Source organism: Bombus pascuorum, chromosome 1, assembly GCF_905332965.1.
Source record: "Bombus pascuorum chromosome 1, iyBomPasc1.1, whole genome shotgun sequence".
Taxonomy (NCBI): Eukaryota; Metazoa; Arthropoda; class Insecta; order Hymenoptera; family Apidae; genus Bombus; species Bombus pascuorum.
In genome coordinates, this window is record NC_083488.1 from 2,066,942 (window position 1) to 2,093,331 (window position 26,390).

The 26,390-nt window shown below is 34.1% G+C and overlaps 1 protein-coding gene and 1 long non-coding RNA gene across 5 annotated transcripts; both read left to right on the forward strand.

Moving 5' to 3' along the window:
- Positions 1-1,306: 1,306 nt before the first annotated feature.
- LOC132914469 (uncharacterized) lies at positions 1,307-3,127 on the forward strand. Of its 3 annotated transcripts, XR_009659606.1 has the most exons (3): positions 1,598-1,858; positions 2,050-2,472; positions 2,559-3,127. It is a non-coding gene; the product is annotated as an uncharacterized LOC132914469 (long non-coding RNA). The 3 variants fall into 3 exon arrangements; XR_009659605.1 differs by having other exon boundaries at positions 1,307-1,879; positions 2,050-3,127; XR_009659604.1 differs by having other exon boundaries at positions 1,307-1,858; positions 2,050-3,127.
- Positions 3,128-4,778: 1,651 nt separating this feature from the next.
- LOC132916106 (organic cation transporter protein-like) lies at positions 4,779-25,681 on the forward strand. 2 transcript variants are annotated; one of them, XM_060975890.1, is made up of 10 exons: positions 4,779-5,439; positions 14,294-14,395; positions 21,210-21,532; positions 22,376-22,479; positions 22,584-22,738; positions 22,903-23,213; positions 23,360-23,672; positions 24,403-24,584; positions 24,916-25,052; positions 25,147-25,681. In XM_060975890.1, the coding sequence occupies exons 2-10, from the start codon at positions 14,368-14,370 to the stop codon at positions 25,202-25,204; spliced, it is 1,611 nt and encodes a 536-aa protein (XP_060831873.1). In that variant the 5' UTR covers positions 4,779-5,439; positions 14,294-14,367; the 3' UTR covers positions 25,205-25,681. The 2 variants fall into 2 exon arrangements, with proteins under 2 accessions (XP_060831873.1, XP_060831874.1); XM_060975891.1 differs by lacking the exon at positions 14,294-14,395.
- Positions 25,682-26,390: the final 709 nt, after the last annotated feature.

A 26,390-nucleotide genomic window follows, 5' to 3' on the forward strand; every position in this document is an offset into this window, starting at 1 on the left:
TTGTCTCGCGTTCTCTTGTATGTCGCACACAGTGCTCGTTCCTTCGCTGGAAACCGATTGTACTGGTTTTTACCGTATGTCCACCTTATCAGCGTAAGCTAGACGCTTTAATTTCTTCCGGGCAGACTGATAACGTTCTAGCCATCATCGGGTCGAAATTTGCGAAGCTCGGGTCAGATTTACGCGATTTTGCCAAAAAGAACTCGAGTCCGTTAACTTATCGAGAACGATTTATCTGCTTTTCCTGCCAATCATTCGAACAAAGAGGAAATCATTCGAGAACGTTATCACCTTATTAACAGTTATTTCTGTTTTATCCACTGGAATGCTACTCTGTGTGACCTTGACATCGTCTCAAATATGTGGTCGACACCTTCATACCACTGCAATCATCGCTGCAATCCACCTACCCCAGGCGACTCTCTAAAGAACTCATCGCTATGATAAAGAGTAAAAGCTGACTCATCGTTCTGTTAAGCGATGCAACGCCTACAGCGATTACCTTGTCTTTTTTAAACTTCGTACAGATAGCAAAGCTTTGTCGGTAAAGTGCAGGACTTTTTACATTAACTCGATAGAAAAGTTAATACCTCGTAATTTTAAATCTTTCTGGAGTCATGCAAATAATCGTACCTTTAATAATCTCGTACCTTCGAGCACCTCTGACATACCTGACTGTCTTGCCTCGTTCTTTCAGTCGGTACACTAGCGTCCCGATGCTCCTGTTTACGATATCCACTGTAAAAATACGCTTCATTTATTCGAACTACGTATTGAAGTTGGTGATGTCTTCAGTATAATAAGCAATTAGGTCATTAACGATCGATTGGACGACGATGGTCTATTCTCTGTATCTTTTAAGTCCTACCACTTTATCACGTCCAAGATTCCATGGATTATCTTCGATCTTTCTCTCCCCTCTGCCTGGCTCTCCTACTATCACACAAATCCAACAACGTTAATTAAGGTTCGACCTCAGTATCAAATATCATGGCTAAACAGTTGGACAACATTCTGCGTTTCATCTTGTATAAAATTCATAAGCCAATCCTGAAAATTGTTTACGATTACAATACGATTCTGAGTTTGCTGCAACTTGCTACCTCTAAACAACGCACGCTCGTATCCGACTGATCGTTTATTTCTAAAATATCAAATGATCACGTTCAGCAATCTCAGGTATTATCCGATATTCCATGCGTCTCCATGGGAAATCAACGTTGCCGTACAAAATCATTGTTACGCGATCTTTTTTAACTTTGTGTTCATTTCCTGCGCGTATTATATTTACTCGTTTGCTAGCGCATCAACTTTCTCAAAGGGTGTTATCTGTTAAGCAAATAAAAAAATAAATAAATAAATGCTCGCCATTTACGTGTGTTACGATGGATTTCCACAAGTAAACGAACATCGCGTAGAAATCACTGCGTTCTGCGAGTAATCGGTCTTTAATTCGTTTCCCTAAGGAGAAATCGTGATTATTGCAACGTAATATATACTCTGATTGCTCGCTATACATGTATTAATCGAATAACATCTATCTATAAGAACACATAAAGGTTATCAATGATATAAGGAAGAAGTTACGACGAGAAATAAAAGAAAATTTACATACGTCATCGCACATCGAAACATTACACAAGAAACGATTGTGCGTAGAATCTAAAGTTCAATGTACAGTTCGTTCTAAGAAGACAACGGGAGTGTAGCGATTTTTCTCTCATTTTTCTGGCCAGTGCAGTGTTTCGGAAAGGAGAACGTAATACGTCAATTTGCACTAAACAATTTGACGGAGATTACGACGACATTTAAACACTGGTTATTCGAGCGTTATTACATTAACTCGCATCCTACTTAGGTGGATTTTTCAACTTCGCGGGTCATTAAACTTTTGTTACGATTAATTTACTACGAGTATTCTGTGTTCTTGGAACGAAGCAATTGCGAAATACATAATTTCAAAAGCGGATATTCAATTTTATTTGTTTAATAATTTCAAAAAATATGTTTTTAGCGAACTGAAAACTCGACTACCTTTATTTCTTTTAGCTTCAACTTTAATGTAAAAAATGACAGCAACGTGTCTATCGTACACGCTTAACAAGGAAATTGGAAAAAGAACATTCGCAATAAATACTATAATAAAAAACTGAAATGCAAAAGGATACAAACAAGCGAGTGTATCGTTGTTATCTTCCACATCTTATTATCCTCCACGTGCATTATTCGATTTGCCAACTATATATGTACGTTTATACGGAATCGCTAATCGACTTGTTTCTTAGATTAACGTGGTGGTCGTCAACAAACTTGCCACAATCAAGCCACTTGCATAGCCGCGCACCAGGATATTATGATGCAAGCTGTATGTCAACTTAATCGGTGTTAATAGAGTCACATTTGCATCGCAGTAATGTATACGCTTCGAATGAACGTTTAAACGTTAGATTTTTAAGGAAATTGAGATTTGTGGTAATTGGAGTATAATAAAAAATTGGTATACACTATCGTGTTTCCTATAAGATACGTTCAAATATTTTTCTCTTTCATTTTTTCAGATACTTGTCAATTGCAAGAAAAACGCTGACCCAGAATACAAGATTCTGTAACTGTATTTGTTAATTTATTCTTACATTCTAAAATAACACCGGGCGAATTTTCATAATTTTGCTGTTTTAAATTGATTTGTATATCATAAGTGACTTATCTTCGTGACTACGTTAATTAAATATAATGTTTGTAGACGGAGGTTTATTTAAGAATATATACGGTGAAAGATAAATATGCATGAATATTTTTAATGTTAATTAAATATAATGTTTGTAGACAGTGGTTTATTTAAGAATATACACGGTGAAAGATAAATATGCATAAATATTTTTAATGGCGTTCCTTTGTTTTCCGAATACATAAAAACCTGGACGTGTTTAATATTTGTACGTTGCAAATATCCGCGTTTTATGATTGCAGTGTGTGCGTTAATAGCTGCAGCCACGTGATAATTAATATTCGGATCGTAAAAATGATAATAACGGTGAAAGTATTTTTCTAACGTCTAATTACGTATGTAATATGTAAAACGTATAATTGCTTGAATATATTATCCAAATGATTTTTTTGCCTATAATACTGTATTGTAATTTCTTTCGCGATATGAATATCTTATATTGATTATCATGCTAATAAATATATTACACATATATATATATGACAATAGTCATACGGGTAATTAGTATTTGTAATTCGATAATATCGTCAGTATAAAATGTAACGTCAATTATTCGAGCCAATCATGCGAGAATGAAGAAAGTTGAAAACAGTGAAAGTGCTACTAGTACCCGCAGAAGAAACTTATAAATTAACAGTGATAAATATTAGAGACGCAAAATATGTTTTTGAAACTCGTTCACAACTAGTACGTCTAATAACAGATTTCACCAGTTGGACAATTTATTGTAGTAAAAGAATAAAACCTATCATTATTTATGACAGAGAGTTTCGAAATGTTGAAAAGGAGCTGATTGAAAATATCAAAGAGACTCGTATGATTTCTCTTCGGAAGGAAATTTACATATTTTAACTAATTAGCAGATAAAAACGAAAATTATTCTGCGCTATTTTATATTATATCATACTTACATTTATCTCGAAGATTTAAATAACGATAATCTGTATGTTAATCGAGTATTAGCATCGATAGTAAATACAACATTCCGTATCGGACGATTTCCAAGTTTTGTTAAAAAGAGTTTTATCGAAAGTGTCGTCTCGATAATCTTATCTGACCTCAAAATGAAAAAATCATTTATGTATCATCGTACATATAGCGTCGTTCCTTACTTATTTACGCTTATTTACTTTCTAATAATCCCGTCAATCGAGAACAAACGTCAACGCCAAAAATTAGAAAGATTGGAAAAATTGCTAAAAATCGAGCTATTTGATCGTCAGAGGGTCTCGTATGGTCTTTTAAGAAAGAAAAAAGAATTTAAACCGAAAAGAGCAATTTTATTCCATACAAATTTACATTATTTTTTAGTCACTGTTGCTTTGAATATTCATTTGAAAATAATCATTCACCAAAACTATTAAAGCGCATCTAATATCTATAAATTTTCCAACAAGAGATATCCACGAGCAACCGTTCGTTCTCCGTGCGACTGCAAGGCGATTCGCAATTTCACGAGCTCGTTAGCGGCAAATTGCAGCGATTCCCCGTCGCAAAAATAGATTTTTAGCAAGCGAGGCAATCGACCAGAGGGATCGGACATTTCGGAGCCAGTTCGCGCGTAAATCCATAGTCGTTTCTTCGGATCGATCTGATGCCTCTTCTATACATTCACGTTACCGTTAAATATTTACGCTTTGCTATGTACTGTACTCGATTTGGAATAACATTGAACGCGAATACCATCGAAGCGTATAACAAATCAAAGATAAATCAAGGAATCGATAGACCATACATATTTTTATCTGTAATAGTTTCATAATTGAATTATATTCCATATAAAGCAAAAATAAATAAGTTTTGACAGGATATTTTTGAGTCATAGTATATATAGTATAGTATAATTCATAGCATATATACGATACATCTCTGTCAGTGCAGTTCTCGGATGAAAAATACGTAATAGTTGAGCGCAGAATGACCGCCGCTACCTGCACGTCTTGTCTCGTTTTATTCGTCTCGTTCCTTATGTTCGCCAGGACCGCCCGGAAAACGCCAGGCGATCGACAACAATGAGGCGGCGCGTGTAAAGTTAAGCATCGGAGCGGAGACGCGCGGCCAAACGATTCAGTTTCGCACGAGCAAGACGCGCAGGCAAACGCTGCCCTCGCATTTTAGTTGATCGCCGTCACTCGTGCACGACGCATGGCCAACGCAGTGCTACGTAAATCTTAGACGATACAATTTGTGAAAATCATTTTACTAGAAATATTTTTACGATCAACTGTAATTACCACACTTTTACCTTGCTTCGATCTTCGTAGTTCTATTTTTCTTACTCTCTTCCTTTGTTCTCCTTTTGTTTCGTTTAATCGTATTCCATCCATTCGATACATCGATATTGAAAATAACATTCGATATTATACATATCCGCGCATCTTTTTCGAGGACTTTGAGAAATTGATTTTTATCATTGACGTTTTGCGTGATCTTCGTGAGATTTTCATCGAGTTTGCGTAATTAAAAATTTCATTGGTTCTGAGAATTTGACGCGTTGGTCAAGTCTGAAGTCTGTTAGAGATATCTTGGGTTACTGAAAATCGGTAATCGATAGAGGTTTCAAGAAGAGAATCAGTCTTGTGTGCTCGTCTTGAGATACGTACCGATGTGCTTGACGCGCGAGGGCTGACAGCAAAGCGGAGCGAAACTCAAAATCGCGCGATCGAGAGAGTATCTCGAGAAACATCTGTTCTGTGCGGCGTGGGAAAGAGGTGAGAGAAACGTCGTAAATACTTGCTCAACCCATTTTTAAAATCGATTAAGGATTCACCAGATTTTTATTTTGTTTTTGTAGTTTTATCGAGCTTTTGCTTTGTTTTTATTTCTTAATAAAGTTTGAACTACGAAACTAAAAGAAAGCATGAAACCTAATAAATATTCCGAGCATTGACCTATTATCTTTGACATCGTACGTGTATCGTTTCGAAAAAGTATTTAAAAATATTCGTCTTTTGGTTAATTTAACGGAGCATCTGTAATAACTTGACGAACAAACGTGACAGAAATAGCGAGGAATATACGCTATGAAGCTTATAAATTCATTCAGGTGATTTAAGAAATAAACGTCGAGTTAATTATCGTTAAAAATTTCTTGGATAAAAGAATCTTCCTTTTCATCGACACAAATGAAACCGGAAGAAAAATGAAAAGTTGTAAAATTTATAGCAATGGGTCGTTTGAGATTATTCGATGGTATTATTCGATGGTAACTCCTTTAATGCTTTGTCAAATAACGTCGATTAAAAAGATAACGGGATTGGTTAACTATGTTTTCTATCTTTTAAAATCCATCATCGCACGTGTGTGTGTATGAGATTATGAGACTTAAGCAATATCTTAAGCACGTTTCTAATATTGAAGCCATTGTATCGAAACCACGCTATTCTAACGCAACATTAATACATTTTAAGTATCACTGTTAGGTCTGGTACATTACAACTTAATAGAACTTATATTTAACTTGTTAAAAATTCATTAAATATGTGTAACAAGAAAACTGAAACACCATTCTGTTTTTAATATCAAAACTGGTATTCTGATGTTTCCGAAGAAAGAAAATAGCTTCACTCGCATCTAATTTTTTATGTAAGATAGAAATTTATTTTAGAAATTTCTTCAGGTTGTTTTTTCCGGTAAAAGCAGATGTGTATATGATTATATACGTAACACATGTTCGCGGAAAGATCAAATCACACGCAGATATCGATACTTGCTAAAAATATGTTTTGATAATGCCAATACCGCGAGAGTTTTTCAAGAAACTGTCCGTTAACAGAAATTATACAGGCGTTCTATTTCCTGTATCAAAATTTATTTCTATGTGGAATTTCTACGTGCGATGGAATGAATCCACGCTGGATGTAAGCTCGAGTCCGAATGGAGAAATTTTTTAATCGTCTTATCGGAACTTCAACGATCCACCGAATTTTCGTAAATCAATCAAGAAAGAAAATAATCGTAACAAAGATAGCGATGGTTATCAATTCATTATGTATACTTATAATATTTAACTTCAATCTGATATAGGCATATATATATATGTAGATACTGAAATTCTATGGATAAGTATAACACAAAACTGTCTAACTAAACGATAAATTGAAAAACTCGTATTCCTTTCAGTTAGACGGAAGTTAAAATTATGTCGTTAAAAAATTCTAATGTCTTTTTTGTTACTTTAACTTGGATAAGCGTAGTCTAGAACTATCTACAGGCAATGGAAAAAAGAAAATTCTTTTAAACTCTAAGTTGGAGTTATTTCTGCATTGAAAGTTTCGAATACGCTTGTACTTCTATTGTTTTCATTCAATAAAAATGAAACTTGGCGGAATATTTATTAAAACATTCGAATATCTAATTTTCTTGTTATTTGTATTTCGCTAATAGTGCGACGTATAACGTAAAATAATTTGCACGTGACGCACAAAGGTATTCATACTGTTTTTAAACTCGAGAATAATGAAAGTTATCCGTACTATTCATTTGTCTTTGTTATCGTTTGAACTTTGCTAATAAGTGTAATGTAAAATTACTTATATGTTATTATAACATATTAAAAAAGTTGAATGTCTATCCTTTTATCGTTTTAATTTAACGCACGTAGGAATTATTGTGATATTGTATTATTAATAATTATATTTTAACGTTTGTTCTGCAACACGTTCACACCGCATTAGGAATACTTGCGCTTTCAGTTATTGTTTAGCTTTTAACTATGCGTACAATGGTCGTTTGTGTACTCCGAAAATTGTCAGAAAACTATCAACATGAATCATTCTACACACGTGTCGGTTGGAAAGGCGTCTTGACGCCTACGCGTTTTCCTACGCGTCCGGAAACCTTGATTTTTTACACATTACACTCGAATGAAAGACATTCTGCCAATTTTCTACGCGACGCAATCTGTATCACGCTTTTCTCACGATAGCTACTTCGAGATAAATTATCGTTAAACGCGGGAAACGCTGGAAGTCAAGAATTTTCAGTCTCTGTACAAAGTTAAAGTTACATCTGATAAACGTTATCGATGATAGGTACATTGTAAAACGTTATATATAAACAGAATCAATTTTAATTGGATTTTTATCCGTCGAGTATTACGCGTTCGTTAAGAAATTTTGTGAAAACGCGGACATTGCATTGATTCGATTGCATAGATGCATTAGGATGCATACGAGTTTCGTAAGAAAATTTCGCCTGCAGTGTTCGACAGTTACAGCTCCGGGCAATTCAGGAGCAGGCTGTTTAGGTCATTTTTTTAGTACAGGCCGGAGGCATTCTGGTGCCTTAACAGAACAACGGGCCAAAAAATATGCGCAGTTGATCGGACTGCAGCGACTGTAGCCAAATGTAATCGTGGACGAAGTTCAATGCCGCGTGGACTTTCTCGAAAGTCGAGACCGACCGAGATCGTCCCCGATTTTCTTTTCCTCCTCTCTAAAAAGTCTCTATTTTATCGATTTTTTCTTAAAAATAAGCTTTCCGATCGCCTTCTCGATTTTTGTCCTTGTTCTTATCTTAGTTTTACAACGAGAGATGGAGGAGATGATAAAATGAAAAACTCGAGCGATAAATGCGATAAATAGTATTATTTAGTATAGCTGAATTATGGTACGTGGTATTTTAAACAGGTTTTTTACGCACTGATTAGTTTGTTAACGATCGAATTTTATCGTCGACGATTTTCTAGCGTTTCTTAAATAAATCGATCGTTACGGAGATGGATACGTTGTACGGGTTGCTACTGATTTTTATGAATGTTTTCCTGTTTGATTCTATTCTTCTTCGCGGAAATGGAATACAGACAGTGGCCGTTTTATAAGGATTATACGAATGATTATTATCACAATTTCTTTTGGAGGTATATTAAGTTTATTGAGAACACTGCTTTATATATTGCAATGGTAATGGATGGTGCATCGACGAAAGTTTGTCTGTTCGCAGTGCAATCAATTGAGGCACGCATTTAACACGTCGTGGCATCGTCGGTACTTTTGCTTCTATCAATGTCTCTCATTCTCGACTTGATATTCATTGCGTTGCACATGTGGTACAAGACGAGTATAAGGTGCTTTGTGTAACAACTTGGACGAAAATAGTGGCGAATATGTATAGACTCGTTGCATCGAAGTCTTGCGTTGAAAAAGTAAAAAAGTAATTAAATTATACGTTTATCTTACTACAATATTTTTCATTACACCGAAGCAACACGTAATATTTCAAGAAAGAAATCATTTTATTCGAATGAATGGTTCATTTGATATTTTTATCGTAAAATATGTTGATTCGAGTGTGGTAACGTGTAACGTGTTAATAGCAGCAACGAACGACGTTCTTATTGAACATCAAGTGAGATTTTCTAATAAATATTATACCTTCGATAGAAATTAAAATGTCATTCGGTGTTCTAATTCCTGTATTAAGTATTGCAAGAGAAGCGTGTGTATTATTCATCGACAACTAGAAACTTGAAACTAGAAGTTTTTATTTCTCTCCCACGAAACTAGTTAACATTTTACGGATCAGTGCATAGTGTCTATTTGCACGGCGCAACTTATGTTGTATAGTTCGCGATTATTATCTGGTTCTAAATAACGTTCGAAAGTAATTTCCTGAATTTTAGATAAGTTTAAGTAGTTTTGTTAGCGGCGACGCACAAATTTGAATCGACTTTACTTTGACAGCGCAAAATATATTTAAAATAATATATCGTCAAAATAAAGTATCGTCCTATATAGTAGAAATAATTATACATATAAAAAGAAATGCAATAATTTTATGTAAACAAAGCAGCCATGTAAAGGTCGACAATTTTGATGTTAACGTTTCCTTTTCCTCGATAAATATTCACACGAGTACATATTTACGTATAAGTCATATCCGGTGCTGTCGGCACATCGAGTAATCAGCATTTATCGAGTAAAATCATTGTTATTGTTTTCAAATATTTGTTTTATCTAACAATAAGACGTTCTTTAGACGATAGATTTATTAAGTAGCATGCTACTCTTTTCAGGGACTATTAGCATTTCCTCATCTATGTGATACGAAACTCTGATACGTCTTATCGTTCTTCTGCTTCCTGGTCTCAATCGTAAGATTTTGAAACAAAGAAAAACGGAAGAAATTTCTTATCGTTAGTAGTGATCGAAATATTTTGTTAACATTGAATTTTCGTTAAAACTTTTCCGGTCTAATCATTAAATCAATAACGATCCGTCGCGCAATGATAAATAATCAATCGATAATTGATCGATAATTACTTGAATAGACGTTTATCTTTTTGTGGAAGAATTGTTTTGATTGTATATGAAATGGAATTTTGTAAGAAGTATGTTTCTAATAATAACCATAATCGTTCAGTTTTCTTAATTAAACTCGCTGCACGTTAGCTCATAGTAAGATAGAATAATTGAAACTGTTGCTTGATATATGCGCATATTGATATGGCTTTACATATTGTAATAGTTGGGAAATCCATGTGAATTTTCCTCGTACAAATACTAGAGAAGTGTGTCGCAGTAATACCAAGCCCCTTAATGTTACTCAGAAACATTAACATGGAAGAAATAGAAAATTATGCCTGATCGATAGACAAAGAGATCGCAATTTTATAAATCAAAATTGTATTTGACAAGAGCAACGAATAAAAGGAGACGAGTGAATGATTGTTACATATATATAGTATATATGGTAGTACATATAGAATGTGATATACTCGTGAGTAACTATTGTTTAAATTATAGTATTACGTTACAGACTTGACAAGTTGTTTGTGTTTTTTCCAATCCACTTAATCGTAAGAGATGATTGTACTATCTTAAGTAGACAGACTGCTTCACCTAAAAAGCTGATTAAAATTTTTATGTTCTGTCTACAGTTTAACGATAACTAATATAATTAGAGATACGATAGGGGATTAATCGTCTGTCACGATTATACAGAAAATTATTTATGGTGTCGTTTTTTTATGCCTGATTAATTAAGATAAAAAAAATATGACATAATCCTATTGTATTGTTTTTTGTCATATCTACGAAGATTAGTTGCATTTATGAAACGAATAATATACAACCTGAAATACTTGTAATTTCAGATGAAACAATTAGAAATTAAATTATGGGAACGAACGAGATTAATGCGAGATATATTAATTATAGTTACGTAATATAATAATGAAATATGTTTTCCCATAGCTCGGAAGAAGAATGAGAATCGTTAGGAAAACAGTGTTTAATCTTGTTCGTATACTTTGTACTATGTTATTTGCCATTGCATCATTATTGACGCATTCCTTATGCATTAGCATATCGAAATATTTTGTAATTCGATGAATCTCAGAAATCTCGTGCTTTTTACAATGGATAAATCAATGCGTGTTTAATACAGCGGAGGGTTGACTAATGAGATTTGTCTAACAAACAGTGGTTCAAGGCAAATTCCTAAGTTGTAAATATTTTAGTGACGCAAATACTAATCAAATAAATCGGGTCATTTCTATTAACGATGTTGACCATAGTCGATCGAAGAGTTTATCGAGAGATTGGGATAAAGTTTTCCACTTCTAGATCTAACACTGATAGAAAAGCGTACGTTTATATCCATAAGCCTACGTACAGTAGCGGACAAAAGTTTAAGACGAAATGGAAGAAATAAATAATTGATTTACTTTCCATAAAAAATATAAATACGGTGTTCTACTTTTGGTATTAACTAATTGTACATTTGTTTGTACACTTAGAAAAAAAATTTCATTTTGATATTTTGCTCAATAGCTAAGTTATAAAAAAGGAACGAAATCTGTATAATATTTCGTCGGTCAAAAGTTTAAGACTATACAAAAAATATTAATTTTTGGTTAAAAAATATACACAATTTTTGTTTAAATTCAATATTTTGTTCAATATCCGTTATTTCTTATCCCTTCGGTACATCTTCTTGGCATAGAATCTATTAATTTTTTATATTAATCTACCGTAATATTATTCCAGGCTGTTTCAATCGTAGAGTAAAGTTCATTTAAATTTTTCGGTTTATAACCTTGTACTGTCTTTTTTATGATGCTTCACAAATTCTCGATTGGGTTAATGTCTGGTGATTGCGACGGCCACGGCAGCACGGTGATATTTTCTTCTTGAAAAAACTGTTTCACAACCCGAGCCGTGTGCTTCGGATCATTATCATTTTGAAAAATAAAATCATCACTCATATTGTTGCGTGCAAAAGGTAACATTGTGTTCTTGAGTATGTCCTTGTATTGAAAACGGTCCATAATTCCATTGATACGACATATCGGACCAGGGCCGCTTCGAGAAAAACACGCCCACACCATAACGTTGCCACCACCATGTTTAAGAGTTTTTAAAACGCACTGTGTTTTCAAACTTTCGCCAATTCGACGTCTAACGTACCGTATCCCGTCAGAACAGACGCGATTGAATTTCGATTCGTCAGAAAACAATACCTTTTGCCAATCTTCACTTGTCCAATGCTTATGAGCTTTAGCAAATGCAAGTCGTCTTTTTCGATTCCTAGAACTCAGCAGTGGTTTCTTTTGGGGTTTTCGTCCTCTTAAGTTAAAGTCTTCTAATCTTCTCCTAACAGTTCTAGCACTAATTTGTGTATCGTTTTCATAGTTTATCTCCGCAGCAATATTATTTGCACTACGAAAACGATCCTTTTCGCTCAATCGATGAATCCGGCGATCCATTTTCGGTGTTGTTTTCCGTGGTCTTCCGTTTTTCGGTTGATCGCAATACATGCCTGTCTTTAAACATTTATACCAAGCTTGTTTACAAGCTGTTTCTGACCTGTTCACTATATTTGCTATTTCGGTGAAGGTTTTACTTTGCTTTCGCAGCCTTACGATTTGTTCCCTTTCGTTTTCAAGTAAATTCTTTGATTTACCCATAGTCTGTTCCTACCTAAATGAATTTTAAGCAATAAAAGGTACACTAAACAATGATTTTGACATTCCAGAATCAAAATGTTCAAAAACTGTACTCGTACTCACGTTTTACACAGATCGTCTTAAACTAATGTCCACTGTTTCCAAGTGCTAGGCGGTAACTAACTGTTGTAACTCCTACATTGTTTGTATTTAACAACTGACTGTCTGAGGTTACGAAGGTCAAACATACAGCTACGTTATTCCAAAGAGACAAACCGAATAGAAGAACAATATGCGTATAAGATGTTTGTAATCCGGTTTACAAATCATCGTCTTAAACTTTTGTCCGCTACTGTATATACAAAAGAGGCATTTTATTAAATAAATTTTACAAAAGGCAATTGCAAATTATTTTCTCGAAGCTTAATAGTATTCACCTTGGTAAATCCGTGGCTCGTATAAAAACATGCCGATAGTTGCGCAAGTCCTGAGCATAACTATAAATACGAATTCCATCTTACCTGTTCATTAATCTTTGACAATTCTTTCTGCGAGTTGGAGAAAAGTTTTACAAAGAGCGCGATAAATAAATAAAGAAGAAAGGTGGTAAATTGTAGGGTGGATTTGCGTGCCGACGCGAGCGAAAGATTGCAAGTGGTTTTAATCGTAATTAGTATCCTGTGTACGGTATATAACAGGAATCAAGGATGGTAATAAGCGAATGTGTGTTCTGGTAGGATCGCGCGAGCCGCAGGTATTCGCGATTTTCTTTGCTCGGCCGCTTTGATCGTTTTTCCTTTTGCTTTTCCTTTCCCCCTGTCACGACTTCGCCACAGGTCAATAACATTCTGTCCTTCTGACTGGCGACTCGCATTGTCTCGACCGCGATTCTTGGCGCCACCGATGAAATTGCGAACGCGATATTCGCGTTACGTGGACGCGCGTACAATTAACGTTTCTGCATCTTTGGTAATCGGATAACGTTCGATTACGCGCTCGCGATCCATGGGCGTTTTAACGAGGCCGGGACGCGCGCATTGTGTAACGTTTAGGCTTAGATTAGATAGTCCTAGTTTACCGAGGTTGATATTCCTTGTTACTGCAATTCAATGCAGATGCGATATCGAGTTCCAAAATTGGTCATCGAATGAACAGTAGACCGCGGATTTTTATACAAATTCGTATCTTCGTTATAGGTTCTTCGACCTTTTGGAATAAGACAGGTTTATCAAATGGAATTGCTTGAAGGGGATTTGCACAGGAATTAATATTCTCTTTATTTTCTTCAATGTTGCGAGTGATGAAATGCTTCGAGAGCATACGTACATATTATTGCGAGATAATATCGATCTGTTATTCAATTTCTTCTAGATTCAGAGCAATTCGGAGATGATAATCATTCTGTTTGTGCAAAATTGATCGATATATATTCATTGTCATTTATGCTAACGGACGAAGATTCGAATGATCGATGAACAATAATCGATTTCGTAAATTTTATAACTACGACAAACTTTATGCTACCATTTAATCGATTTCTTTAAGATAAAGAGAAAAATTTCGAAAATTATTGCAAATTTTGAAACGAATGTAGAAATTTTGTTGCGACATTAAAGAACAATCGTTACATATACTTGGACGTACATTTTCAAATATCCATCGTTCGTATGTTACAGATAGCACACATTAACGAAAATAAAACGTGAACGAATTGCAAAGAAAGAAAATAGCTGCAAAACCAGGCAGTGATATGAAGAATACGCAAACCAACAGTTATGGTATGTCAATTTGTTCTATATTTAATATTAATTCGATCTCATATCATAGAGTATTATATCGTATCGAAAATTATTCATAAATGGTGGAAAAATTAAATAGTTGCAAGCTTTTTTGGATTATACGAATATCATATCTCGAGTATATGTAGATAACTGTAGAACAAACAAATCGCACGATACAACGTGATATCTATTTTAAATACCTGTGGTACAAATCTGCGAAATCCTAATTAATCTATATAATTATCTAATTAACAATAAGCTCTTTAGATCTTGATAGGGATAATTTCTTCGTAAAACGATTATTTGATGTATTCGACCTTGCAGATGTTAAAATCTGATATTTAGCGAATATTCAATAGCAGAAATTGATCCGACGTCGTTTCTCTTAATTCTTTCACGAATAAACAATTGTTGATTTCTATCGTTCATTCGTGGTAAAAACACATTTTTCTCACGTTTTTCTTTCAATCGAACTCGACCAAAGATTATTTTATAACATCGATTAATTGCCCTACTTCTTCCTCTCGAATCTCTCTCCTCTAAATAATTTATTGTTTCAAAGTAGGTTGCTTTTGCAATTCTATCAGGTCAGTCCCAGGGACTGCACGTCCTCGGGTACGAAATTTATCGGCAGCGAGAGACAATGACTTCATTATCGAACCGAGCGTGCTGCACTTCTCGCATAAGAATTTGTTCGGTGTATGTCGAAACGAATCGATGATAAAACTTGAAGGAAGTCTTTGATCTAGAAAGACGTTAGCAATATGCTCCGAGCTCCGACCTTTCCAGTCGACCAAGAAGGTAGATAATGTTGTGTGCTCTGGAAACGAAGGCTGATTTCCACTGTCTCGAGGTTACCGTACATTTTACGGTTCACATGGACTTGTTGATCGGTTTTTCTGTTCGAAACTGGTTTTCTCGTCACTTGCTATACTTAAACGTAATAAAGGTTAAAACGGCGTGAACACATTATCGAGGAATCTTGCTCCCGTTTTACCGAGAAGTCATTTCGACCGAGCAGTATCCTACTGGAAAATATTATTTTACGGCGACCGTCGGGAAAGGCGGATTAAAAAATGTTCATGCTGTCCAGCTGTTATTAGATACGTTCATATCGCGTATCGAATCGTCTAGCAGAGAAAAATGATTATTTCGTATCCAGAAATAAATGTCTTTTTGCAGAGAATATTTCTGAGAAAGTATTATGTACCGTAAACTCGTTGGACACGTGTGTATCTGTTTTCTATGTCAGGGTTCTTGAAAAAGATTAGATTTTTGATACGATGCGTGTAATTTATTTGTCTTTGAGATATAGAATTTTTATATCTTCTCTATGCTAAAAGCGCGTTGTACTTAGTCTAGTGTAATTTCATTATAGATATTTGGAAAAGAGGTACCATTGTTTCTATATAATTCGAAGCATTTTATACCATTTACTAACTTTTGCATCGATTATATCGTTTCAAAAGTGTGTGTGTGTGAGTTCAAAAATAAACAAAGTTACGACTATTTAAGAAAAGCAGGACTCGCGTAGCTGAGGATGCATAGAAGGGTGATTAAAAGTAATTTTCTCAGAATTACGTTCTTTTCTTGTTACTTGATGGATTATCGTCTACGATGCACATGTTGTAATTACAGTCCACGTCAGAATTAATTTCTTTTCTTCGTATTTTCGCAGTAGATAAAAGATTTTAAAAAGTCGATAGTTGGGCTATCTTTTTGGTTATCTTTTTAATTTATCTTTCCAATTATTGACTTCTTACATTCTATTAAAAATCTCTACTGTATTTTTCCGCTAAGTAAAACTACCGAGTCATAGAAGTCACGAGCGACTCGATTTTGATTAATAATTTTTCTAAAAAATGTTGGAATATTAGCAGCAAAAGATCAACGAGAAAATGGCACAGGTTTCCTGTAAAAAATGTCCCAAGGAAAGCCCACGAAACGTGTCATACAGTAGAATATTTCTCTAACACGATATTTTAGTTATACTCGATATTTATACGTCTATATTATATCATATATTTTTATCTATAGTAATGACATCCATACGTACATATAGCAAAGTCACAAAGTTGTAACATAGTTTTCAACACTCGTGCTATTTATCATTTGTCGTCAATATTATCGATCTTCTTTACAAATCAATCAATACGTCAAGACATTTATTTGTATGTATCTATTAATTACGTATTATTTACGAAGCATGTTTTATGGATGTCAAACGTTTACTACCTTCGTGTTATTTGACCGTATGTGTATAAATATGTACGACTCTATGAAGCTGGTAAGAGCGCGGATAAGATAATGTAAGAACGTCTGAAACTATGATGCAGTTAGCTAAATCCTCGAATTTATCGATCGCAATTCTACGATAAGCATTATTTCTTCATCATGCATTTTTGTTTTATTTTACGCAATCCTATGCGCAACTGCACGCAAAATTTATAACGCGTATCAGGTATCGTTAGAAAAAATATAGAAAATGAATCAAAAGTGTGAAATACACGAATCTGCTCGATTATGTCTTCTTCCCTTTTCACATAGTTCGTTTATATAAATCTCGTACATTGAACGCATAAGAACGAAATAAAATATCTTGCGAATGAGCTTATCGTAGAAATAGTTGCAAAGCTCTCGGTATCGTTTTGTTCTTTTGTTTTAACTTAACATTTAGAATGGATCGTAATTCTTCTCGTCACGTTGCCAAACTGAACAAGTGTCGACAGTATTATGTAATAATACAATGACTGAAACTGTATTGGTATCGCAATTAAACTTGTAACGACATGGTTATCCGGTCTTGAGAGATCATACAGGTGTGCGGTACTTTTAATTTCTTTCATTTGTAATACTAATTATTCCCTCGATGATGGAAGAAGACGCGGTATTGAAACTAAAACATTTACTTTCCATCGTAATGGTCGATGTGACTGTAAACAATCGATTAAAAAATATTTCACTTTCCTAATAATCGAAATTATGTTCGCATTTAAAATAGCTATTCCACTGCAATATGTATCAAAAAGTAGAGTCTTAGATGGTATACTTTAATCATCGAATTGTATGAATCATTGGTCGGGGAACTTTGCTCAATTTTATCCGGTCAAAGTTCGTGGAAGGAAAGTTCAACCGGTTCATTGCGCAGAGCAGATGAATAAATATTAATTGCAAGTTCATGTTGTTAGGCGTAGTGATATCAGACGGGAAATATTCTTTGTTTTACGAAATATCAAGTTCGTGTGAAACAGAAGTAACGTGAATTGATAATACGAGTTGAAGTGAAACGAATTAAGATGTACGATCGATTTAAATAAATTGAAAGAGGATGCGTTTATATAAGGAGAAAAGAAGAAAACGTGTAAATGATACAAACTCGTATTAAAAATGCGTACTTTTTCTTAAATACGAGCGTATTATAAAACGATAAGTCTAAATATAATAATCCCTCTGTTATTTCTTATCTCTTGCTTTGTACTTCGATTCCTTTAATTTTACAAACTAGATAATAAATGTATAAATCTAATTTATAGTTTCATAATGAATTCGGAATACGATGCTACAGGCACAGACAAATCTCAAATAAAGTTGAGCTTCGGATGTAAAAAGGCAGAACGAATTAAAAAATATAAAATCCGTACAGATTCAAAGTTTTTATATATGTATACAGTAAGATAATACGATGATAAATTTGAAGAAGAATCAACGTTCGTTACCAGAATGTAATTAAAACATAGATAACGCTGAAAGTACCCTTAATTACATATAATTGATTATGGTATCGGAAGATACTGATAACTAACTTAGAAGATACTTCATACGTCATTTTTATTACAACTCAAACTTACGTTATATTAACTATGTTTTCTAACTTACGAAATCTATCGTTCTTCCATAAATATAAATACTAGACGCGAATACTACTTTCTACAAAATATCGCTAGAATTTATCGATATCTGGAGTTGCAAACTAAAATATTTGCTTTCCTCGTCGTCATTCAAACTTTGATTTGCGCGATCGCACACACATGTAATCGCGACTTTACGACATCCATTATGTCTAATAACACTAGACACTGATAGATACAAGCATCGAGCGTTTCGAGGTCTGACATATCTCGACTTTATGATTTCACCGTCACGTCGGATTATATTTTCCTGTATGAACCGGTAATTATCGTATATACCGTTGTACTCGGTCGCGGGGTCATTTTAATTTTGTTAACTAACGTGGACAATGCCTAAACGTGATGGTATCTCATTTTCACGCGAAGCCGCTTTGACATGCAAAATATGTGTAAACGAGCGTGTCAGAGTCACGATAAGTGTGTACCGACCAATCGGATTTCTCTCTGCGGCGCACACCCACTTGTTGCGCAAAATCATCGCGTAAGTAAGTAGACGTAGTCGACGTTGCATCGACAACGCGACGGTGTTTGTCGTCAAGGAGTGACGAATACGAACGATCGATCTACAGTAAACAGTTTAATTACACGTGCTGTCGCTTTTTTCCTTGACGCGACGTTTATCTCATTGCCGGTTACTACCGTACGTTTCTATATCGATCTCCAGGAAATCCTATTCAGCTAATTAATTATTTGTAACTAATCCTACACGTTCTTGTTTTATTAAGATATGCGCAATTCGATTAATATCGTGTCTTCGAAGACAATCGACACACGCCTACGAATATGCTAAACATCGCGTTTATGTAATTCATCGAGCCATCTTGATCGTAAATCACACGGAGCATTTGATTAAAATCATTTAGTATGTGCTTGCCTTTAACAATCTATGCAATTAAGCGTCTTGTTATTAACTTAAATGCAGTCGTTTACACGTTTCATAATACCAACTTACAATATCGCTGCAAGAAAACAGATGATCATATATATATTAGAAATTGTAAGGAAACGAATAATTGACGTTGGTGAAGAAACATTTAGTAGAAGCTGTGCAAACGATATTTGTCATGTTCAAGATCACGTATATCGCTAAATTATAAAAGTGTAGGATTTTCTAGACAGCAAACAACGATGATTGCTTTTTGGTTGCACGTGCGAGTATTTAATTATTATTATCTGCGTATGCAATACTTCTTTTTTTAAACGATCATCGACCGAGTCCCTTCTCATGACCGGGTGGGGAGTGTTGAGAAAGATAAACTATTATTAATACACTTTTTAATTGTTTCGTTACGCTTTTTTGGACGTTGATTTTGTCTACACGAAGCAATAAATCAACGATACAGGAGATAATAAATCTCTTGCCTGTCGACTGTGGATTTTTTAAAACGACCCTTCGTTTAGGGTGTAAATTAAGGATACCAGTAAAATGTTCGTATTACACGCTGTTAACTAATTTTTAGAAAATTGTTGGTATATATAAATCGTAAGATAAAATTTAAAATCGAAAGAATGGAAGAGATTAGGGGAATTATAAAAGAAAGGGTGATTCTAGTATCTTGAAAATTGTGTTGCAATTGTGTTTTTCTTATAAGAAGATGACAAATTTCTGGCAGCTTATAGACAAAGAGAATCGTATGAGGAGCCGATTAAATAGCAATTGAGCAACATGAACTGGCCATTCTAAAGACTACACAACAGGTCAAAATTATTAAAACAACAATTAATCGCAATCTTCGACTCTTTTAATTATTAGATCGAGTTAGCCTTCGCCAGAGATAAGTATTTTCCATTAAGTAATCTCTATTTATGTTTAGCCTCTTTGATAAGCGTCTAGTCGTACGATTCCCATTGTCTTTAATTGTGTTCATCGTTGGTTGAAGCGATTTGCTAACGCAACGTACCAATACATTAACATACAGATAAAATTGATGCGCTTTATTGATCTGCATTAAAATAGGATTGTCGTAAATTACGTAAGATATTATATTTCAATTAATTAATGGACAATTTGTTTAAATTAGTGTAGTATCGGGGAGAACCCTTGGGGAAAATTTCAATGAATTACAGGTAAAAATAAAAGTGCTAACGGGCCGGGAAAAATGGGAAATCTCAATACGCCATTGGGTAATTAAATAAGGAATACTTGACCGTGGATCATCCACATCTGCGTGCTAGGAATATCAAAACTGTTGCATGAAAGATAGCTGTTAGTTGTGAGAGAGTTGCGAGTGAGTTGCGAATAGTTGCGGGTTAATCGTTACTCATGAGTTGTCGAGTCGTCGTCAGTTGTAAGTTATAATTGTGAATTGTGAATTGCGAATTATCAATTTAGTTCTCTTAGTTATATCGCATTGCTGCATTAAGTTCACGTTAAATAACCATCGTTTCCTGTTTACATCAGAATAAATAAATCTGTAAATATCACTAACCAGTGATTTCTACATTAGTAGTTTCGATAATTCCAATAATGTTGAAATTAGCGATTCCAATAACGTCTCGATGTAGATATTTTTGGTTGATTCTTTACTTACATCTTGAGTTATGTGTGAAATTTCAAGTAGTAATTCTTACATAAGACATCTTTTATCGTTGCTCGAAGTCAACGTTGTTAAGCTTTTACATTATCTTGTTTAAATCTGTTTTATGAAATTATGACATATCGTCGATGACCTATAACCGAAGAGATCCTAACTTATTAGTTATCGTGATTCTTATTTTGGCATGATGAAATGAAATTTCTGTAAATGTTATAAACTAATTATAAAAATGTATAGACATATATTCACATCCTAAAGCATAATAATATAATTCAAAAGTAAATAATACATATTTCACGTAAATTACAAAAAGTATAAAAATATTCCTATTCCTAGTATCTAAAATATCTCCATTTTATTGTGTAGCGGAAGTGAATGGCAAGCAAGTCTCGAATGGTAAAGAAGAAGTTGTCGACAATGGTGATGAGGTCGATGCCGTGCAAGAAGCTATCGGAAATCTTGGCAGATGGCAAATATACGTTTGTCTGGCAATTTCTCTGGTCAAGTTCCCGATCGCTTGGCATCAGCTCGCGATCGTCTTCATGGCGCCACATCAAAATTTCAACTGTACCTCGCCAGCACGCACGGAAACGTCTGACCAGTGCGTAGTCAATGTCAATGGTACGTTGGCAGAGTGCACAGAATGGGAGTACGACAGGAGCACGTTCACTGAGACAATAATATCGCAGGTAATTGTTAAAAGCTTGTTCACCTAATTAACATTTTTTCCTTCAGAGAATCTAATGGAAAACGGAGGTAATCGTTGCCTTAAATTACAGTGATGGAGTTAGGTTTTTAATGATTCTTTCTTGCTTATTACTTTGCTTAAATAAACACGAATGTTACGCGCCGTTTATGTATCTGAAATGGAATAATTAATCGAAATATACGATGGATTTTTAACGAGACAAAAAGAAAAGAAACGATTTATATAGATGCGTTTGACGAAGTTAAGTCGTGTTGGGTAAGTGAATACACTCGATTGGTATGTTTTTAATGTTGGTAGTTTAGCGTTGTTCAGTATGTTATGATTCCTGAAATTATATTTAACATAATGCATAACTTAGGATATAAATAGATATGTAAAACAAGAGAGCGAGAGATTTTGCTCGATACGTACTGGATTCTTTTTGATCGAAATAATTCTCTAGGATAATAATTATAGTTATACGTAGGATAATATAGAAAAAGAATAAATTTTCTTGAAAAGCGTTTGTTAATACGTACTATGTATCATCAATAATACAATTTGAAACGATTCATTTTTGAAGTTATTCGTATTTAATACACTAAAAAAAGAAAAAGAAGAATAGAAATTTTGTCACATTCTCTATTAGGTTGTTTTGTTACAAGAATAGTTGCATGGATATGGAAAGAATTATAATGATTTTTTATTTTCTTGATACAATACGTATAACCGTACATTTTTTTAAAGTCACAATAGTTTTTTTTTATTGTTCTTTAATTGGAATGTCTGTTCATTTGTAAAAATTGTTCTAAACGAATATTTCTTTATGATTACGTCATTTCAGTGGAATTTAGTATGCAGTCGAACGCATTACGCTAATATCCAGCAATCTATTTTGATGTTTGGCGTACTTTTGGGCAATATCATATTTGGCAATGTAGCAGATAGGTACATATATACTATCGATTCTTTTTTCACGAAGTAAACTATGTATCTTCTCAAATTTGAGAGATCGAAATTTATTACTCTCTAAATTTTTCATTCAAATTCAGGTACGGTAGAAAAATGCCGCTGATGATAGCAGTAGTTCTTCAATTAGTTTCCGGTATCGGATGTGCTGTCGTGCCATGGTTTCCAGCACTGTTATTAATGAAATTGCTTAGTGCTTTAGCTACTGGAGGTACGATGGTTACCAGTTACGTCATTTGTAAGTAATAATTTAATATTAATAAATATATAATCATACACAGTGTTATTTAAGTTCTTCGTTGCAATTTGGATATTTCTTCATTGAAAATTTCATTCCAATTTGTATACCGTAACGATTTTTAATTTATAGACAATTTAGCGATAATTATAAATATTTAACAGGTATGGAGATTGTTGGAACGCAATGGCGAGCAGCCATCACAGTACTGTATCAAATTCCATTTAGTTTGGGTCACATGTCTCTAGCCGGGTTTGCATTTTTATTTCGTCACTGGCAACATCTACAAATCGCCATCACATTACCTTCTATCATTCTCTTAAGTTATTGGTGGGTCGTACCTGAATCTCCTAGATGGTTGCTCGCCTTTGGAAAGCAACGAGCAGCTTGTAGGATTTTACAGAAGGGTGCGAATATTAACCAAATTAAAAACAAGGACATTCCAGACATGGTCAGAAAACACTGTTTGCAGCAGGTAAAATTTCTAAATTTCTGTTTGATCGTAATAGCATCGTAGATTTTATTCTTACTCGTTCTATGTCGCTTTTATTCGCACAAAATTCCCATGAAATTGATATTTATATCATCCATTATTTTCATTAATATTCGATGTTTTTACAGAATTCCAAACGATCACATTTGGATTATAAAGCATCGTTCTTGGACCTGTTTCGCACGCCCAACATGAGGATAAAATCGCTGTCGATTTTCTTCAATTGGATCGTTTGCGGAATGGGGTTGTTTGGAATGTCTCAATACATAGGACAAGTCGGTGGAAATATATTCATAAATTTCACTGTTTCTGGCGCCATACAGATACCTGGAAATTTCGTTGCTTGGTGGGCAATGAACAAACTTGGTAGAAGGATCACCTTAATTTGTAGTAACTCGATCGCTGGCGTTGCGGCTCTTTTGCTCATCATTGTCTCAGATGGTACATATATTCGTTTCAATTGAACGTTTTTCTAAATGAGTATTATCAAACAAAGATCACAGAGCAAAGATACGATAAGTCGGACTTTTATTCTTTATAGAGATCTCGTTTATCATAATTCCTTGAGAGATAAATACTTTACATAACTGGAATTCGTACGATAGGAGATCGTTGGTTCTTTCCATTGCCTATCATTTTTCGTTCACGCGTTAAAAGTTCACATTCCGTTAAATGCACTTAGGAGGCAGGGGTTCGTTTAATGGGGTACTAAGTAAAATTTTCAATAGAAAGAAGTTCCAATAAAATAGGTGCAGACGAATGTACTGTAATTCCCAATTAACCGAATTCCTATTACTCGAATCTACCTGTTTGAACGTGAACTTTTATCACGCGAAGGAAAAGTAGTAGCGATAGGTAACGAAGAATTCCTAATACAAAAAAAAAGATATCCTTAATATTTTACAAAATGTCGTAAGTCCTTTACTAGTTCGCTAAAAACTTGCATTTTTGAACCTTTAATAAGTTGGTTCCATGTCACAGCTACATGAATATAAGTATTGAAACATAGTACTTATTTCTTTTTTAACCAGTAAGACAAAATTCCAAAATCATAAAATCGATAAAAATGGTCTTATCGTATATTTCCTCTGTTATATTGATTTTTAACGAACCAAACGAATAACGCAGTTGTATTTTCTTATTTTATCGATGCACGTTTTACTTGTTGCAGATATCGCGTGGCTCCGATTAATTCTAGTCTGCTCGGCCATCGTTGGCATGTCTGTCTCTTTCACCACTGCTTATCTATTTTCCGGTGAATTATTCCCCACGGTCATTAGGAACATCGGTGTGGGTACCAGCAGTATGTGCGCCAGGATAGGCTCCATTTCAGCACCCTTCATAGTATCCTTGGTAAGTTGGAGGATAAGAATGTGAGATTTGCCTGTTAACGAGTTTATTGATGCTCGCGAAAACAGATACTAACGGCGATGGATGTGTTCAAATGAGATAACGCGGTATGGTACTCATAGTATAAATAGTAAATAGTAAAGTATTCATATTTAATCATTCATAGTACGATTAGTAGAAAAAAGTTCTCTTTTAAAACGAGTTTCTTTATGTTCTCAGAGGCCGAGTATATTTCGTTTTTAAAGGCCATAGATAAAGAACAAATTTTTTATTTACTCCAACCTTATTTTTTTCGTATATTGACTATTAACGAGTTTTTACTACTTTCTTAAAGGATCACCTTCAAACTTGGCTTCCACCAGCTTGTTTCGGGATCCTCCCACTCATCGGTGCCGCGCTTTGCTTTTTATTGCCAGAAACAGTTGGATGTACACTGCCAGAGACGCTCGAAGACGGCGAAAATTTTGGGAAGTTAGTGTAATTTTTGATACTTTTAGGATACCTAATTCTCAACAGCTAGATTTTTTATTACATTTGAAAATACTCTTTTCGGTATTTGTTATAGGAAACCCCATAAAATAAAGAAGAATCCAAAAGATATCGAAGCAGAAGCGGCACTTTGAACGAAGACTGAGATTAACTGTTATTACTTAGAGATTATTAAAAAAAATTAGGGAAAAGTTGCGAGGAGAAGTAACAAAATCGGAAACGTGGTGTTTTATAAAGAAATTAGCTGTATATATAAATGACACTGAGAGCATTCCTCTTTTTTATTTATTATATTATTATATCCACAATTTTAACGATGTCGATGTTTCTCTTCACACGTATCGAAGCACATCGATTTCATTTTCCGACAAATTTTTTACTTATTATTAATAGCTGATAAACTAAATCAGTATATACATTTGTTCGTATGGAAACAAAACTTCTTAATAAAAGAGTAGTACAATTATTCTAAGGCTTTTTAAAGATGTTTTTGATATCGAAAAGTTTATACAATCGAAGAACGTTACTTACTGGCGAATGTAACAATTGCGAGTAGAGTGCCTTATATCATTTGTATGTAAATGTCTAAATAGATCATATATTTTATAAAAGTGAAATGTTATTTCTCTCCGTCCTTTGCAGTGTTCTTCTTCTATATATAAAATGTAAATCCGCATAATGGTACAATGACATTAATTAATTCAATGTTAGTGAAAGTAAAACAATTTTTTTAGATATATGAATGTGCACCATTTCGTATACATTGGTATTAGTTATTTTAAGTAATTTCATAATTTTACAATTTGCATTGAATAAAATACAGACGATTACATTCCTGGAAGCGACCATTCTTTCTAATTTCCTACAAACGATTAGCTACGCAAGTCGTATTGTATTGTTCTATGTTCATCACCATTATATCATAGGATAATCAACGCGTTTACGTAACTGACAATTTTTTATTGGTACGATGTATTAAAAATATTTTGATACATCTATCTTACATTTTCATATTTTTCCAAAAAAAGAAAAAGAAACAATTATAGGCGTAAAAATGTACAAAAATTCATACTTATCAGATTTCTTCTCATTTCTTTCGATTCGTAATTTAAATTTTTGAATATTAATGAAAATTTAGAGTTAAATGACGCGAATGTTATAAATTGTAGCATGTAATTTAACTTATTGCTATTATGAAAATGCAATAACATTAATGATTAATTTCAAGCAAAAACTTGGTACAGAATCTTCAGTGCGTGTAATTATTTTTGCAAACCCAAGGATAGCATCAATTTCTGTATTCTGTTAACGGTAAGAATG